An 18,373-nucleotide genomic window follows, 5' to 3' on the forward strand; every position below is an offset into this window, starting at 1 on the left:
GCACTTCCTGTTTCCTTTGAGTCTTATTCCTTCTCTCAGGTTAGACTCTCAAGCAGGTCCTTTGGTACAGTAAGAGGCACAAAAACTGTTTGGTGTTTACATTAAAGAGAAAATGTATCTTAGATTTTTAAAATCACCTCAAGTATATCAGCTAAAATACACAGTCACTACCTATCAGCACTATATACAGCTAAAGGAGAATGGAATTCATTAGGCATTCAGTAATTATGGAACAGATATTAAACTTTGGTCTTCTCTTCGAAAGTAAGGTAAGTATAAAAATAAATAAAAGACAAAAAAGACAGGAATTGCTATCATGCATCATCTTGGCTGTCATTTTATTTTCATGTCAGATGCAAGAAAGCTCACGGATCAGGTCAGACTGGTGAACAAGCATTTAATCAACATTGAGTATCAGTTGAGGAAGAACATTATATTATAGGTAAAATATAAAACTTTCTGTAAGGATTAAAAGAAGCCAGTTTTCACTGTTTACATTTGAAGACACATGAGTGAATGCATTTCAGTTATTTTTCCAGATAAAAATATTTTTTACTAAGAACATGAAGGAATAAAAATGTGGGAGAAGGGCACTGCGTGAACCTCAGAAAATGAACTGATAATGAGCAGGTAAGGGATGTCTAGAAAAGGTGACACTCAGTTCCCAACACTGCACAAAAATCTTACTTAGAAATTCCCAGGCTACCTCTGTTTTAAAGGTAGTTTGCCTCTAAGTATTGCCAGAAAAAAAAATCTTAAGCAAGCTCAAATATGTTCTTAGAGGTTTCTAAACAAGCACAATCAAATATTTGAAGTATAATTTTCTCCAAGAAATGTGATTCTTTCACCTTGGTGCTACATTTGTTTTTTCCTTCAGTTATAGATACAAGAAGAATTAACCCCTTTTCCTGTACCTTCTCCCCCCCAGAAAAAAAAAGAATTATTCTGGTCAGTTCTTACACTGATGCAAAACCACACTGATATAAACAGAGTCATGATAATTTATTAGCTGTAGATTTCTCTCTAACTCAACTCAGTGGCTTCCAGACTGTTTTGTATAAAAAGCTCTATAAACAGATGTCTGTTAATACAGCATTTTAACATGAAAGAAATACCAGTGTTACTTCAAACTCAAAACTTGAAGAAAATCTCAGAAATGAGTGGAATAGTTATCCAATGTATGCCAAATGAACATAATGAGAAAATATTTTGGAATAAATACATATTGAACACGAAACACATATAAACCATATATCCTGATGAATTACCACAGAAAAGAGCTGCAAGAGGTGGCCTTGGGTTTTTTTTTTTTTCTGTTATCAAGACAAATCTGATAGGATTTGTCTTGAGATTTTTCTTAGCAGCTATCTAAGAAAGCATTTAATACAAGTCATACTTGAGCCTTCACAAACAAGAATTAGCATTCAGCAATTCAGCACATTGGGTATCTTTACAATTTAGACTGGAGAACTGCATCAAACTACATACATTTATGTGGCAATTGCTATGGTCAGTTCAGTGTTCCCGTTTATTTCAGAAAGCCAATGACCATGTAAAGAAACCAGGAAAGGTAAATGTGCTCCCACCCTGGAAGATTCAACTGTTCCCTGTAATCATGCTGGGGCCATAACAGCCATTAATTCAGAAGCACCCCTCAAGACAGATAGTAGAAACTCAAGATAATATTAGAAAAGACTCTTCAGTTAAAGCAAACTGAAGCATATGAAACACTTTAAGCCTGAAACATAGATGTATCTCTACTGCCAAGGTAGAGATCAACTTCAGTTTTTGAACATGACAGCATGTGACAGAGCCACTCCTTTAATAGGGAATGGGTGCAGCCTCAGTTTCATTGTCCATTTTCAGATTTATCTCAAACCACAACAAATGCAGTGAGCAAGACAGAATCTGAACTGAGGGAAGTAAAACCAGGTACTACCAGGACAAATTTTTCTGCTTGCTAACCTGTCATAACATTTTCACTATCACAAGTGGCCTGCTTGTCCTATCACTGTAAGCTGTGCACTAAAATTCTGAAAAACCCAAGAAGCATTCACTTGGGATACCAACAGCACCAAAAAGCAGTAGTAGCCAAGGCCTATTGCACTTCCTTGTAGCACAGGATGGGAAGCAGCTGACCAAGGTTAGGGATAAACTAGGTCCCACAGTATCTAGGCTTCAGTGATCCTGCTTTATTCCTCACACAGCTGGAGATGCAGATTACCATCACAGTTGTTGCAGAGCAACCAGCAATTGCATGACAGCCCCTCTGCACTGATTCTTCAGTGAGTACTGTGGCTTGCCCAGCTGTTGGAAGACAACTAAAAGATGATACCATATATATTTCTGCTGTGATACACCCAACTTCATAACATCTTCACTCAGCTTTGTCTGGTTTCCTGCTTCAATTTCCATTCAGGGCTTTGCTCTACCAGACAACGTGTCTTTGTTTTCCTGATGCTTTAGCTCAGTTATTACTCGTGCCATGCATTCTTGTATCTTTTCATTGCCTGACCTTTTGTTTCTGCTTATTCCTGTTCTCCCTTGAAGGTGATCTGAAGGTGTCTGTGGCCTGAGAGATCTGTGGTGCTCCTTAGAAGTTAGCTTTCTACCCTGGTAGTGTGAATAGGCTAGTTCACTGTCCAAGCCCATGCAGACATGGTACTCCTCCCTGAGAGTTCTGGCTCCACATCTTCCAACATGATGGCATTAGTAATTTGCTTACCATAAACTAGTGAGAGAATACCTCGTTGAATAATGTGGACTGTACTTGCAGACTTTAACCAAATGTGGAAGGTGACCTGCATACAATAGTAAACTAAACAGATGATCCTTGCTGAGCAATTGACTGGTGTATCAAAGTGGACTGGTGCTGTAATCACACTATCTTTATAAATACTGCATTGCACTGTAATTATTTTAGCAAACCAGTGAGTTACAGTTCCTTCAATCTTACACAGATCACAGTGTTAACAAACTGCAATTGGTGATATAGGAATAAGAACTGCCATATTAAAACCTACCTGCAAAGTAGAGGAGCCTGAGAACACTGTATTTTGGTTTTGTTAATTCTTTGCTTATCAGCAATTTTCTGGCATGGAGTACATTGCAGGAATATAGAAGTTCTTGTGATCTTTAAGAAGAAGGGAAACAGACCCAGGGGAAATATAAATATCCAATTTAACTGAAGTTATTTCACAAACATGGGAACAAATTACTCATATTTGAGTCAATAAAATAAGGGCTAGGCAAGTAACAGTCACGAATCTGTCAGAAGGACTTGTGTCTGACCTGGATATCAGGGATTAAGGTAATACATGTCATCTATCTTGACTTGAACAAGTGTTCCATAAAAGCTGGGAGAATGCAGTGTAAATAAAACCACTGCAAGACAGGAAAATTGTTCTCAAAGGAGTAGTTAATTGTTCCCTGACAGAGTGAAAAGAAGTATTACATTAGGTATCAAAAAGTAAGAGAAGGCCAGTATCATGCAGCATTTTCATAAATTATTTACAGTAATTAGAGAGTATATTTACTAAATTTTGAGATGACATCTGCCTGGAAAATGCTGCCAACTTGTTGGAGGATAGGGTTAACATACAGAGCAAAACTAGAGGAATGCCTTAAGGGGGAAAAAACCCTATCAGACACCAAGTTCTGACACGTGGGTAGGAATAACTATAGAGTAGAAAAAATCAGGCTAAGTAACAGTTCCGAGATCAAATCTGATAAATTGTAGACAAAGAAGAGTGTAAGGGAGAGAGGAGAAATTATGATTGCAAACCGAACACGTTAACAATACCAAGCTGTGACAGCAAGTGTCATACTATGATGTGTAACCATGAACAGAGCTTGCAAATTGGATGAAAACAGAAAAATCTTGCTGCTGCTGCTCGTTTTATTTCTAAGACTGTAGTCTGACTGCCATGTCTAATATTTCTAGACAGATACTTAGTGAGAGTTCAGGAAAGAGCAAGAAAAATGATCAGCACGTTACAAACAAGGGAAGACTGCAGGAGCTGGGGTTGTTTAATATACTCAAGGAAAGACTATGGGAAGGTTCAGACAACATGCTTTGCATAAATGATCTTAGCTGCCATGAGTAAGAAACTAAGCAGTTGCTGTCATGGGACAGAGTATGCAACATTTCTCATAGGGAATCTTCTTTATGGTGCAGATTGGCTAGTTTTAACATAATGCTTTGATATAATAAATATTGCCATACATAATTTTTAAGATTTCAATATGCTGCATAGAAAGTAAGTATTCACAAAATGCCCGAAGTTATTTGGACCACATAATATTTCAACACAGAAATGCAATGTTTAGTTGCTACCAAAAAAACCCAAACTTTGTACCTGGTCCTGACTTCTACATAATTTCTTGCAGCAAAACAGTTTAGCAGCAAACGCAAGTGATTTATTTTTTCCCTACATTTCCTTCAAAATTCTGAAGTGATTGGAAGTAACATCTTTATGTGAACTGATTACTTTAAAGAATAATGCTTCTAAGTTAAAAAATGCTTCATATCTTCATGTTTATCAGTTCCATAAAGAATATTTCAAGATGTATTTTATATTCAAGTCATTAAGACAGACATTATAATAAAACAAATCAGCTTGCAAATACATAATTATAGACTAAGAATTAAAATCCATTTATCCACCATAACAACAGTGAACTGCAATTTATGATGACATGGTAGCTGAACCGGAAAAAAATAACTATAAAATCATTTAGCTTTATTTACTAAAATCCTTTGATATTGCTACTGATCCAAGAAATGCAGAAGTAAATATTTCCAGGTATTCATGCCAAATGGGAGCAAAGGTTTTCTTTTTCACTTGCCTGAAGTAAGTTAAGGTTGGACATTCATTTTGAAAATCATTATGTATTGCTATATATCAATAGCAATATGTCTTTCTATGTATATTAAACAGCAGCACCACCTACTGGTCCAGAAGATCCTTTCAAACTTTAGAAAAAGCTGTGGAGAATGATCCAGCCATAATAATGCAAAATGCTACTGAGAGTAAAATGTAGTTTTTCAGTCCCTGGATAGGCAAAGGGAGAGAAAAAGAAAAATATCAGGCTGTTGTAACAGATACAACTTCATAAAAAAACTCCAAGTAAAATAAATAACCAGGGTTTCGTTTTATGACAAAATTTATAAATCTATTACATGAAATGGTAAATTTCGTAAGTTTGTAACATATTTGCTGTTCAAAACAGTTTAATACAAGTAATCTATGATGCCGTTCACTAAAGTAAAATACAAGACTAATTCAGCAATTTTAAAAAGTATTTTTAAAGGGCTTTGTCTATTTTCAGATTATTTTTAAGTAGTAAGCAGTTATGAAGACACTATTCTAAGAATGCGTGGAAAAGATGAAAGATTTAGTGCATCACAGACATTTAGATAATGAACATGATGGCCTTCTATTGTGGTGCAACATTAATCTGCAGTGGGTGAGTAAAAGAGACTTTCTAGTTCCTGATGAAGGGATGCCTAACATATTTCACAGTGTCTCCAAAAATACTGGGAAAGATGACCTCTAATGGCAAATTAGGTACCTGTGGATCCTGGAGAGATTAGCTAAGGGAACCTGAGAATTACACTGATAGCATTCAGTGCTTGATGTTCCACTAGAAAAATTATATCTGCCATGTATGTTAACATCCAGTAAGTTAGCTCTTTCTAGGCAGCCACTGCTGCATTGGTTTAGGGTCTCTACATTATACTGTAATTAGCAATGCCAGCTAACTGCGTCATTTTTCAGTTCTTTTGTAAACCTGACCCAAAAAGTCTAATCTACTTGTCTATGTGATTACTAGGACAGCTACTCATTCCCCTGCCCCACTGAAAAAACTGGCTCATACTAAATACTGTTTTCAGGCTGTGCTTGGCATCCTGCCTCCTGGCCCTGATACAGTCTTCATTTACTCCCACTGCAGCTCATACAGTTATGGGATTTAAATTTTCATTCCTGTAAAGATTGCTCAATTTTTCAGCTTTCTTGGAAACCTTAATATTGCATGATATGACTTTCAGCTTCATACTGAAATACTTGTAAGGAGAAGAAATCTAAGAGATAGAGGTGTATAGTGATTCATACTGTTCCTAGAGATAAAGACAAAGCAAGAAAGAATTAGGTAAGAGACGTAGTAAGATTACCTTGATTTCTTTAAATACAAGGACTCCCCACATTGAAGCAACAAGACCAGGACCCTAAAGAATAAGATTCAGTTGTATATTAAAACATCATGAAATGCACCATCTTCTCATTATTGTTCTCAGGGTGGGTAAATGTGTCTGGGTAACAAATTCAGTCCTTTACATTCCACATAATTATGGCGCTCATGGCAAAAGCATAAGTATCACTGCAATCTTTACGAAGTAAGACACAGTAAAATCTTCAAGAAGGGCTAAAGAGGCAAGAGACTTTATTTATTTATTTTATTTCCCCCTCCCCCCACCCCCAAGAAGGCACAATTTATTTCTAAATTATGCCGTAGAGTCTGCACTGGCTGTTACATACTCTTTTCGTAGACTCCAAATATGACACACTTAAGCCCAAATTAGAGTTGACAATGTTACCACATTTCTAAGGACCATTCAGGTTTATTGGTAGGTACCATGGATATTCCTAACATTTCCTTTATTAGCATGAGTAACTGGCTGGACAACGTTTGATTTTATCACACAGTATGATATCAAGAGACTGAAACATAAATGTGTTTCCTGTATAGCAGGCATCTAGACAAAGCACAAAGCCAGCCAGATAGATGGGTCAGGAAAACTACTGATTATCTGTGATACTGTTGCACAGATTTCCCAGCTAACAGCAAACAGTGATACATGATAATTTCCAAGCACTCCGGGTAATATAGTTTTCCCCCTGTGGGAGTAATGACTGGAATTTTCATGACGGATGAGAAAATGTTATCTGACTATGAAGCAAAAACTGGCTCTATTAATGCTTCCCATTAGAGCTGTTTTCGGAACCACTTGACAGATATCTGGATAGTGATCTTCCCTCCATGTTCAGTACAGCTGACAGGACACAGATTTAGGCAAGCAGGAAACAGTGTCTCATGTTGAATGTATTTGTGGGTGCTGTTTCTTAGTAAAATTGCCAACTATTACTTGAATAATAGCTAAGGTGTTATTTCATTTCCTAAATAATGTACATTGCAAGAGGAATGCATTTTTAAAATGAAACAGACTGTTAAAGGCATGTGATGAATAGCTGTCTGAAATTTTCTCTAGGGTGAAGGAAAGCAGCAATTCTGAACCTGTGGTCCCGATAGGCAGTTTCTCATCAGTGCTGTCCTTAAATTTTCATTTTGTGATTTTATATCCTTGCCCTTTAGGCATGCTGATAACTAAGTTACTTAAGCTGCTTTCCACAAATCCTTCAATTTCTAATTAGAAAGATCCCAAGTCTCTTTTTTATATTGCATACTGCAGAGTTTATTCTGATTTACTGCATCTTGAGGCAAAGCTTAATCCCCATAAATGTTTCATTAGTTTGTTTCCAAAATAACTGCTGTTCAGTAAACTTTGATATTTATGAACTCTCATTTGCCAGAAGTTATCCACCTTTGCATCACCATCTAGTAGACTGGCAAGAAAGTAAATACAAAGTTTATTTTTACCTAGTGATGGAATTTATGCAACCTCTGGAAATTAACAGTGCTTTAAAGGTAGAGTATCATACACAGGATTAAACCAGACAAAATGGGCCAACCTATTTTTCCCTCATTTGCATAAGAACCTTATTTTCAGCAATACATAATCTGTTCTGTTTGTTCAAGAACTGCAAAAAGAAAAAAGAGCTGACTTAATTAAGGAAAATGATTGCTAGAGGATAAAATTCACAAATGAAAACATCAAGAACAGAATTTACTTCTTGGGATGAAAGCATAAAATACTTTCTTTTTAAATCAGTTCAGTTTACTATTTATAGTTCTGATATAGTTCTGGTTTCACAGCTTTGACTTTTACATACCGTGAAGACTCACACTTTCTTTTCTTCTAGGTCTTTTTTATGCTTGGCACTGACCAATATGGTGCTTGTCACAGTCATGTATGTTCCTAAAAACCCAAAGGCTGGCACAGACAAGCAGAACACGTAACATATACTCTTAATTAAAATGCTCTAGACATGTCATAATTTCAACTTAATTCCACAAATGTGATGGAAAAAAAAACCTCTTTCACTTTTAATTCTAGTCACAGATTTTATTTTTTATATACTTACTGCAGTAATTATTGGAAAACTGACCACAGCACTGAGATAATGATTGGCTATGAACCAGCAGCAATTGGCTACTGCCCAAAGCACACCAGAGACAAACCCTAGAAAAACAAATCCCAATCAAAAACATGCACAGCAAGGTATAGACAGCAATTTGTGGAACATTTATATTTATAGCATAGTACAGAAAAAGCATGTATGTATTTTTTTTAACTACGTTAACAAGCTGGCTCTGATAATCTAAACCAAAGCTCAAGAGACAAAATCAGCTGCATCAACTGAAGTAGCAAATTAATTAAAGTTCATATTTTTCTGGGCAATGTGCTCTCCACTCTGGCAGTCAGGTTTTGAAAATCTGCAATGTCATTTGCTCCAGTTTCAGATTAGAACAAAATTTATCATTGTTTCCTAACTTTTTAATTAAACAAATAGAAGTGATCTTTCAAAAGAGACAAAGGTCAAATGAAGAGACTTGAAAGGTAAACTACAATTCCAACACATGGCTTAAACTGACTACTGAAAACAGTCACAAGTAACTGAACTTAATTTGTAATTTGAAAACCAGTCCTACCTGGCAAAATGGCTTGGGGATAAACATTAGGTTTATTTTTCCTGACTGCACAGTAGATCAAAAAGTAGACAGTACTTGTAAGAAATATTCCACTGAAGTGTGCAAAAACATAATCCAAATCTAAAAGAGAAATCATGAAATTACATTAGTCTAAACCATCAGTTATTAATTTTAACTAATTTCACTGACAGCATTCACATAGATAAAAAACCCGTATGGTGCTACTTCTAACAACTCAAATTCAGTTGTGATTGTGACCAACATAGCTGCGAGGCTGACTGGATGGATGTGGTCAATTACATATATATTAAATGTGAATTAACTGCTGTGTTAACCTTAACATTTATTACAGGCTTTTATATTTCTGTGAGTTGTTATTTTTGGAAATCTGTAAGTCAAAGTACTGAATAATTTTATTAAAACCTTAAGAAAATACTCAGGTGAGGCTAGAAAACTGGGGGAAGGGATTTTACATAACTGCATCCTCTCCTGACCATCTAAATTTGTACTCCTGTATACAGCCTTATTTCTTTACTGTATATTTAAGTGCAAGACAACTGCACACACTGTGGAATCTAGACACGGCAGAGTTTTGTCTTTTTGTTATCTTGAAGAACGCATCACAATTTCGGTCACTATAATCAATAACAATAATCCTTTATGGACCTCATATGTGATAAAGAGATTGTTTCTGAGCAACCTGATGTAGTGGAAGGTGTTCCAGCCCATGGCAGGGGGGTTGGAACTAGATGACCTTTAAGGTCCCTTCCAATCCAAACCATTCTATGATTATATGTAGCAAGGTGATTGCTGTCTCCTTGGAGTTGTAAATTCTCAACAGGACAGGCAGCTATAGTAATGTTAACATCTGTTATGTCTAGCTGGGGAATATACAGGCTGCCAGTATTCAAGAGAAATTGTAAGTGACATAACAAACAATTTCTTAATGGCAGTATTATGACTTCTCCGCAATATGTTGCTCTTAAACTGCAGCTGGTATTACCTGATAAGATGATACACTAAATATTAAGAAAAAAATGTCTGTGGAAATGTTTGAAATTGGCAATTAAGCTTATGTAAAAAGGTTTCTGTTTCAAAACCTACAAGGTTTTAATTACTTATATTGCTATATATCTCTTCTCTGCATGAGTTATGATCAACCCTCTTCTCTTCCTTTACTGGTGTACTAATTTGGTAACTGGAAAGCTTGTGCCCTTGTTTGCCTCATGCTCCAGGCATACAAACTTTGCATTTTGAGATTGCTGGTATTTAATACCTTCTGGAACATAGCTATGAGTGAAGCATGGTATCTTCTGGGCTGTTTCTCACTGTTTTTAACAGTGCAATGAGAGTGCTAATACTGTGACTATGACAATACGTGACAATGCAAAACTGGTATGCTGTACAGCCTATTTTCAAGCTTATCAAGAATTTCACTTTATACCTTTGAAAAAGCAGGAGAACACAACAGACTGAAAATAAAGTAGAAGTAATCTATAAGCCTTTACCAAATTGACTGGCTCCTGCGTATACAGTTGCATTTCTTCTTCCATGATCCTTGATGTAAAGTACTGGTACAAAACTGGAACCATATAGTATTCCAGCTACTACAGCTAGGCTACATCCTCTTTAAAAAGAACAAAATTTGGAAAAAATAGCCAAGTGTTAATTAGAAAAGTAAGTAACACATTTAAGACAAATCAAGTATTGCAGTTAAAGACTGTGTAGGATATGAAAATTGCTAGCAACACCATAAAAATAATACATTTTAGCGTATTTTTATTTTCTACTGCAGAAATGGCTCAACACAGTAACTTAGTTTTCCAATGCTTTGTGGCCATGTAACACAGACAATTCCTGCCCCAAAAGTCTGCAGTATAGATTAAGGACCAAAAAAAAAGGCACCTAGGATTTCCTGAAAGCAAACCTAGGAGAAAACAAACAAATTAAAATGCTCCCACCCCAAGCTTCACTGTTTCAGTCTATATATTCTTCATAACTCTTGAGGTTCACTGCCTCTTTAATCCCCATATTATTGCATTCTTGACTGTTTCCATTTTACACGCTGGCCTCTCGCTAGCTGCTGCTTCTTCCTTGAAGCACTTCTGTCTCCCTACCACACCACCATGCCTTCTCCAGATGTATTCACTTGGACACCACACCTGGAATCATGCTATTTGCATAGGCTCCTTCTGTGCTGGAGTGCTAATCAACCAGGTGATAAAAAGTAGCTCTATAATTACTTAGTTGCTATTGATATTTACTTTGCCAAATATTTGTTCTTTTACAGTAGTAACTGATACTTAATTGGTAAGGTAAAGCACACTCAACAGTACAAAGGAAACAATCTAATTAGTTGTGCAGCTATTCATACGTAGGTATGCACACTATACTGGTACCTTAAAACCTGTAATTTATTAGTGCATGACTGTGCTAGAAAAACCACAAAATGAAAATTCTGCTCTTAATGCTGTCTTCAGTTACTTTCTCTGGCTACCTGGCTGTATCAGTAAGAGAACTGTTAATAACTTACACAAGCCTCTTTTTTGCTGGAGAAAGTCTGTTCACCCACGAATCATCAGAGGCATCTTCAGGAACATTAATGGACTGCAAAAAGCCAAGAGGTTTCACACAAGTTTAGTTTAAAATAAATAATCTCAAACATTGTGTTAAGCAGAACAGTTTTTCTCTAATAAAAAGAAAACAGAAACAAAAGGAATTTACAGAAGTACTCTGAAGAAAGTAGAATTATTTTCTTTTAATAAAACAACTAATAATTAGATCTACCTATGTTGAAGTCTGTAAGGTTGGATATGCACTTTGGATTTACTACATAACAGAGCACTCACTATCATTTTGTTTTAATCTGTATGCGGGTAGATTTGACTTTCAGAACTTGTCCTTTCTTAACTTTGATAAATTATTTAATCTAGATTTTATTTATAATATGGGTTTGCCTCATGTTGATAGCTCTGGTGTTACTATCAGAGTATCAGGACTGTTTGCAAACAGGGAAATTAAGGCACATCTGCACCATAAAGAAATTGCAACACCATTTTATTCTAATCCTGTAATTGGCCTGTCTTCTATGATTTGTCTGGTAGACTTGAACCTCTAGTGAGCATCAAGCACAGCTAGAAAACTTTGAGAGACTCTCTCTTCAGGTAGCAACTGAATACTGACCTACAAGAGTAAAGGACAATGGTACTAGGAACCTATTGTTCTCCATCTTCTGTTGCCAATGTGGCATCCCTCATTGACCTCCGATCTGTGCCACAGCTGATACTGAGAATTCTCCTAGACATTCTCCTGGCTCAATAACATGGCAAAAATTTGGTGGATAACAGTTATACATTGTTGCCTTTCATCTAAGTACCCTCCCAGCTGTGTAGTTAAGTTTCAATTAAACTTGCTTCCTCTTCTCAGATAGGAAAGTAACACACTCTGTCTTTTATATACTGTCTGTCATAATGAAAAGGGACTTCTATGTCTTTTACACCTCACAATAGAGAAAAACACTTGAAAAAACCTTCTCTGTTGATCACATTTTGTTGTATATACAAGATTTTCAAATTAAATATAATCATACAATAGTTAGGGTTGGAATCAATACATAATTATGTAATTTCATGTAGTCTACCATAAATGTTAACCAATCTGGTTAACATTAAGCATTTTTTTTGTTTTTAAATGGATATGTATTTTCACTGCTGTAAAATAACAACTGTAGAGTACTTACACTTTCTCTCAGTAAAGGCGTGCTTTCTAATGAAGTCGAAGAACTCTGGACTTCAGTTTTTATAAAAAGAAATATGACAGCACTTAGAAGAGAAAAACAGACCAATAAATACCAGGTCAGCTCCTAAGGACATAACAAGTAGTCCAGAGACAAAAGCTGTATTTGGAGGCATACTACTTTATTTTCATTATTGCCTTAGAATCACTTCAATATATTTTAAAAATGCAATTGCTTTTAATAGTCTTAACAAGCAACTCAAGCAAAAGCAAATAAATAGATTAGTCTTTGTATCACTTCACAGATCTCTCTTCTACATAACAGGATTGAAATGTCTCCTTTCTACAGTGTGTAGTTAAAACCACAGGTTAACAATGTTGCTTTAGTTAACACTGTCTTTTTGTACTAAACCACACATAGAATGGAACATCTGCCTGAAAATTCTGTATGGAACAGCTTAGACCTGCACGGCATTGGCTTTCTGCTCAAGGAAAAAAGTTAGTTTTCAGTTGTCTGTCCTATGTGAGTGAGGAAATACTGCTCCTACAGGGCCTCATGCATATGTGGAAGGAGAAGAGGTATTGCTCAGTCGTGCTCCAGTGCACTGAGTAAAATAAAGAAGAAAGGGTAACTTTACTGCTTGCAGGTAAATACATGTAATCGGAATGTACAGGATCTGTTTTTTATTTTTATGAAAGATATTTTAATGATACACAAATTCCTTCTCATAACTGTAAAGAGAATGTCTCCATTTGAAGAATGATTCATCTCCTATTAAGGAATAAGGGTAGGTATAAAAAGATGTCAGCTTCCTCCAGAGGGACTAGAAAACCATATACAGGCTCCACACAGGAGGCTAAAATGAAATACATGCTTTTGAACTCTGCAGAGCAACATACACAGGCATTGTGCAGCTTGCCAGGAAAACGTGTTTGGTCATGATCTTTTTCCCTGTTGATTGCTTCTCCATGATATCTCAGAAACAGGAAGGAAGCAGGTGGTGAGCTGCATGAACTCATCAAGCAGGAATAACAGTACTGCTACTATTTTCTAAGTACCTCACAAAATCACGTGCTACATTTAACAGTAATGGGTAAATAGCTGCAGCTCTTAGAAAAGAGGAAGAACAGAAGCAAAATTCATTAATCTAAGGCACTGGCTCTCTCCTAGCAATCAAGAATGGCTCCATCATCTCCATGTTCTTAACACACTTTTCTTAAAGGCATGACATTCAGCTACTGCTTAGCATGCTTACGGCAAGCCTATTGCCCCTTGGATTTAGGACCACCGTTATGTTCCTGGAAAGACCCTCCTGGCCACCCAGGCAGAAAGCAAGAACGCTGCTACATATCAAAGACCATCTTTTCTATGTGTTTGGACCAACATGTGCACTCATACAAATAATATAAACAGAAAATAAGTGTAGAAGGCCTTTCGGAAGATACTAAAGGAAGACACTGTTTGGGGGTTGCTGTAAGTGTGGTTTAACAGTTACAAGACAGGGAGCTATTAAGGACAAGAAATAATACAAAGCCTCTGGCTTCTCATGGACCTTAAAGGAACTGGGAAGGGGTCCTGTTGCATATTCTGCAGTTCAGAGGGAAGGATTTGTACCTTTAAGTGAAGTCAGATCAGAAATCTCAAAGGAGTTTCCTCACCAAGATTCTTCTAGTCAGTATTTCCTCTTGCAGAATTTGGGGAAAGTGCACCATTTGAACTGCTTTGCTAGGGAGATAATCAGCATATCACTACTTTGCCTTGAACATGCCTCCCAGCATAAAAATGTATTTTTCTGTGTTTATGAACAACCATTTCACCACTGTAATGGGTATTATACATGTTTCTATTCTGACCACCTAGGTATGGCTAGCTCATAAATTCTGCAGTAAATCAGTTTCCAAGAAATACTTCAAAACATGTACCCTCTAGTTAAATTGTCCCTATGGTTATTAAATATATATATTACATTATAGGTATTATAAGAATAGATTTTTACCTTAATAGTGAAAGCCCAGCTCCAATATAATTTAAGATTGGTCTTGATACTTCTTCTGGGTCAATTCCAAACCAACCAAACCTGAAACAATCAGTTTCACTTAGTTGCCTTGACTGCATACAAATAAATTATAACCCACTCTTGGAAATCTTTACTCATATAAATAATTCTGCTTAAGTTTATATTTTCAATAACAGATCAGTGCTTCGACTGGCTTGTTGGCTACATCTACTTCACAAAAATAATCTTTAAACTAAATTTAATTTACATTGATTTTTAAAAATATATTTAAAAATTGAAGTTTATTTATATTATCAGTCCATGCTGTAGAACAAAAAATGCAAGCAGTGTACTAGTTTTGCATTTAACAAATACATTATTTATTCCCTCAATTATGTTAGTGAACATCACTGGGCATTCATCTTCCTAATGAGACAGAGGAAACACAAAAAGATAAAATAGTTAATCTGTGTACTTTCCATTGAGATGAAAAAAGATCTTGTATGTACAATAAATCCTCTTCACTGGTGATAGTGTTTTCACTGCATAGTGAACACTGATAGTGTTCATCATTTTCAATGATGAACTGGCAATATTAATTATGTATGACTTGAGATTTAAACTAACTTACCTTGAACTTGCCCAACCTGTCAGCAAATTAAAAGAAGCCCATATCAAAAGACCAAGAGCTAAGCCAATAGTTTTAACAATAGGGACAACTGTAACATTGCCTGAAATAGAAAAAGCAAAATTCACATCAGTGAAAAACTAGACTGTAATCTTGTATATTTTTTCTTTAGATTCTGTGACTATTCAGAAGACAAATTTAGGCAACCAAAGGTGGTAGGAAATAGTATTTTATAAAAATAAATATATTAAACATGTTTTTTTCATTAATGCCATTTAAAAAGTTATTTTTGTGTGAATTTGCTGTATAAAATAAGCATAATAAAATAATGTTTTCTATAAGGATACAGCTCCAGTAGCAGAAAAACTTTAAAAGGCCAAATAGCTACCAAGCAACTATTACTTTATATATAGACAAATTTTTATCACTGTTTTTCTGCAAAGAGTTAGGATTACTTTGGGTTTCAAGAAACAGAACTTCTTTATCCTTACCTGTAGCCCACACAAAACCGCCAACCATAGCCAGAGGCCAGAACCGTGGACAATTCTGGATTAAATTGACCACCAAAGAAACTATCCATATAGAGGCACAGAGAATCCACTGGAAGAACATGCCTATGGAAAAAATCAAATGCACACAAAAGAGAACTTGTAGAATAATGCATGTGTGAATCTCTTACTATTCTATACTTTAGATAAAATAGTACAGAAAAATGTGAAAGATGCCCACCCCCTTTGTGAATTTCAGGGAACCATGTTACAAGGTATTCAAAAGATACATTTTAGGATGTGATGTTATAATTCTGTCATCTTTCAATCTTTTCCTTACCATGCATTCTTTACATGCAGCTGCAAAAAATATTTTGCGGGATAAAGTTTAAACAAACCCTGATTCTCAAACACTTTTGACAGGTTTCTGACAAAGAGGATATTCAATTACTGCAAACTTCTCTCACCACCCTAGTAGCAAGTAGCACAGATGACTGCACAGGACAAAACTCCTTCAGAGCTCAGGGCTCAGGTTCTTCCACTAATCCAAGACACTGAGAATGACAAAAACTCTGGACCAATCTTTTCTACCTTTGTAGATTCTCTAAGAGTCAGCAAGGCAGATCAGCTGATTTTATACCAGCTGAGCAAAGACTTTTGAAGTCTAGCCTTACCTTGTTAGGACTATATTGGCATAAAGAAGAGAAAGAGGTTATATGCAGCCTGTAATGCAGATACTATTATTGCAGTAACACAATGGCAGATTTATTAATCTAGGGATCTATTAATTGACTATGCATCACATAAACATGTAAATACAACACAAACCCAGTAAAGTGTTAAAATTCCAATTAGGAAATAGAAGTGATTGTTTCCTCTCACTGACTCACCAGATCAAATTGAAATTTCAATTTCTGATGGATTTTATGTTAGGTCCCCAATGGAAAGGCAATACTCTGAAGTTCAAAAACTTTTACAATATAAATAACATATTTATTTGAGAACCCCCACAAGGGTAGGAAAAATGAAATTTAAATTTTCATAGTGAAATGTTCATGAAATACACATAATCACTCTCGAAGTGCGTAACACATAAAAAGGCTCTCCTAAAGATTTGCCACATCCTAAACCATTACATTATTGCTTTATACCACAATAATAACAAAGAAAATTAAAACATTAAGGTTGTTTATAAATCTAACTACAAAAACTCTGGTATTTGCTGGCAAAATATTATTCCTATTAGCAAAAATACCAAAACCAATAAAAGAATATAAGTAAGCTTACCATCCCCAGTATCAAATTTCTTAACAGGCACAAAGTTTGTCCCAAATAGAAGGACAGCTACTGTGGATGAGGTAAAGCCAATAGCTAGATCTGTTCCATTGCTGACGTTAAAGGTACTGTAAGATTTCCCAATGTTCATCTTTGTTCTGAAGGTGCCTCTCTTTGTGAAGCTGTCTTGCTGAGGGACCTGGCAGATTCTGAAATCAGAGTGGAATTAAACATGTGGAGTATTAAGCAACCTGGTCTAGTAGAAGATGTCCTTGCCCATGGCAGGGAGGGCTGAACTTGATGATCTTTAAGTTCCCTTCCAACCTAAACCATTCTATTACTCTGTAATACCAATCTAGTTCAGAAATCTGAAACTTAAAGGACCCTACTTACCAATCTCTCAGAAGCTGGTCAGAACAGGGAAGTATATGGTAGAATCCCACCGAAAGCTGCCATAAACCATGAAGAAAGTAACATAAGAACAGATGCACAAACACATATTATCACTATCGTGTGTTTCATAATCAGCTTCACAGAAAAGCATGTCTAAAACCACACAATACCAATGTACAGATGCACTCAAAGGTTATGAGGACTTGAATCTGAGAGACCTGACACTTCAGTGAGATACGGTACCAGAATATTCCTTACTCCTGTAGCCAAAACAGGGGATCACACTGAAATGAGTGAAAAAGCAGGGGTTAGACAAAATCTCAATTGGCAGAAGCTACAGCAACATGCAGCCCTGCTTCCTGGGTGTCAGGAACTGGCACAGAGATTCTATAAATGCCACAGTGGGAGTAATATAGGATCATCAGATAACCACAGGGATTGCTGTAGCTGATACGAAATGGGAATAAAGGTTCATTTTTTTTCTGTGGGTAACAAAATAAGCTGCCTCTAAAGTTTCTTAGTTCATTCCAGATAACTATAATAGGAATGGCAAAGACTTTTTTTAATCCCGTAATACCTCTCCTTTTCTTTGAATGGGAGATTCATCTTGAGGTTACACTCAACAGAAGTACTACATACATACTTTAGATACAGATTGTGACTTTCACAGAAAAAGTGGCTCTAAGGACAACTATAACAATATGATCTTTGCATACTGAATCTTAAGACACATGTAAAAGACTAAATGTAAGAAAAGCATTTGGAAATTTACCTTCAAATGGCAGCAGTATACTTAATATGCTGTGAGTATAAAGGGGCATATTTATAGAAAAATACATGCAATCCTGTTGTTGAAGTAATGCTATTTATACTGACTCAAATGGCATCTTAATGCAGTTTGACATTCCCCAGTGTAGGTGAACTAGTTACTGTCTGGAGGAAAAAAATCTGAAATAGGATGGCAGAAATTTTGCCAAGTCTTGTAAAGGATGCTGTGACTACACTCACTGCACAAAAGGAAGAGT

The 18,373-nt window shown here is 36.0% G+C and overlaps 1 protein-coding gene across 5 annotated transcripts in view; it reads right to left on the reverse strand.

Annotated features, from left to right (window-relative positions):
- The window catches only part of TMEM144 (transmembrane protein 144), a 32,790-nt gene that overhangs the window by 11,825 nt on the left and 2,592 nt on the right, over nt 1–18,373 (reverse strand). Inside the window, exons 2-14 of one of the 5 annotated variants that reach the window (XM_034064982.1) lie at nt 17,349–17,404; nt 16,968–17,164; nt 15,684–15,806; nt 15,196–15,295; nt 14,565–14,645; nt 12,572–12,653; nt 11,366–11,439; nt 10,341–10,459; nt 8,833–8,952; nt 8,265–8,362; nt 6,176–6,229; nt 4,954–5,054; nt 332–3,133 (exon numbers count right to left, since the gene is read on the reverse strand). In XM_034064982.1, the coding sequence (XP_033920873.1) occupies nt 4,971–5,054; nt 6,176–6,229; nt 8,265–8,362; nt 8,833–8,952; nt 10,341–10,459; nt 11,366–11,439; nt 12,572–12,653; nt 14,565–14,645; nt 15,196–15,295; nt 15,684–15,806; nt 16,968–17,106 (1,074 nt within the window). In that variant the 5' untranslated portion in view covers nt 17,107–17,164; nt 17,349–17,404 and the 3' untranslated portion in view covers nt 332–3,133; nt 4,954–4,970. Of the gene's footprint in view, nt 1–331; nt 3,134–4,011; nt 5,055–6,175; nt 6,230–8,264; nt 8,363–8,832; nt 8,953–10,340; nt 10,460–11,365; nt 11,440–12,571; nt 12,654–14,564; nt 14,646–15,195; nt 15,296–15,683; nt 15,807–16,967; nt 17,165–17,348; nt 17,628–18,373 lie in introns of those variants that run through there. The other 4 variants (XM_034064983.1, XM_034064980.1, XM_031048822.2 and 1 more) reach the window with 4 other exon arrangements.

Source organism: Melopsittacus undulatus, chromosome 7 (genome assembly GCF_012275295.1).
Source record: "Melopsittacus undulatus isolate bMelUnd1 chromosome 7, bMelUnd1.mat.Z, whole genome shotgun sequence".
In the NCBI taxonomy this organism is placed as follows: Eukaryota; Metazoa; Chordata; class Aves; order Psittaciformes; family Psittaculidae; genus Melopsittacus; species Melopsittacus undulatus.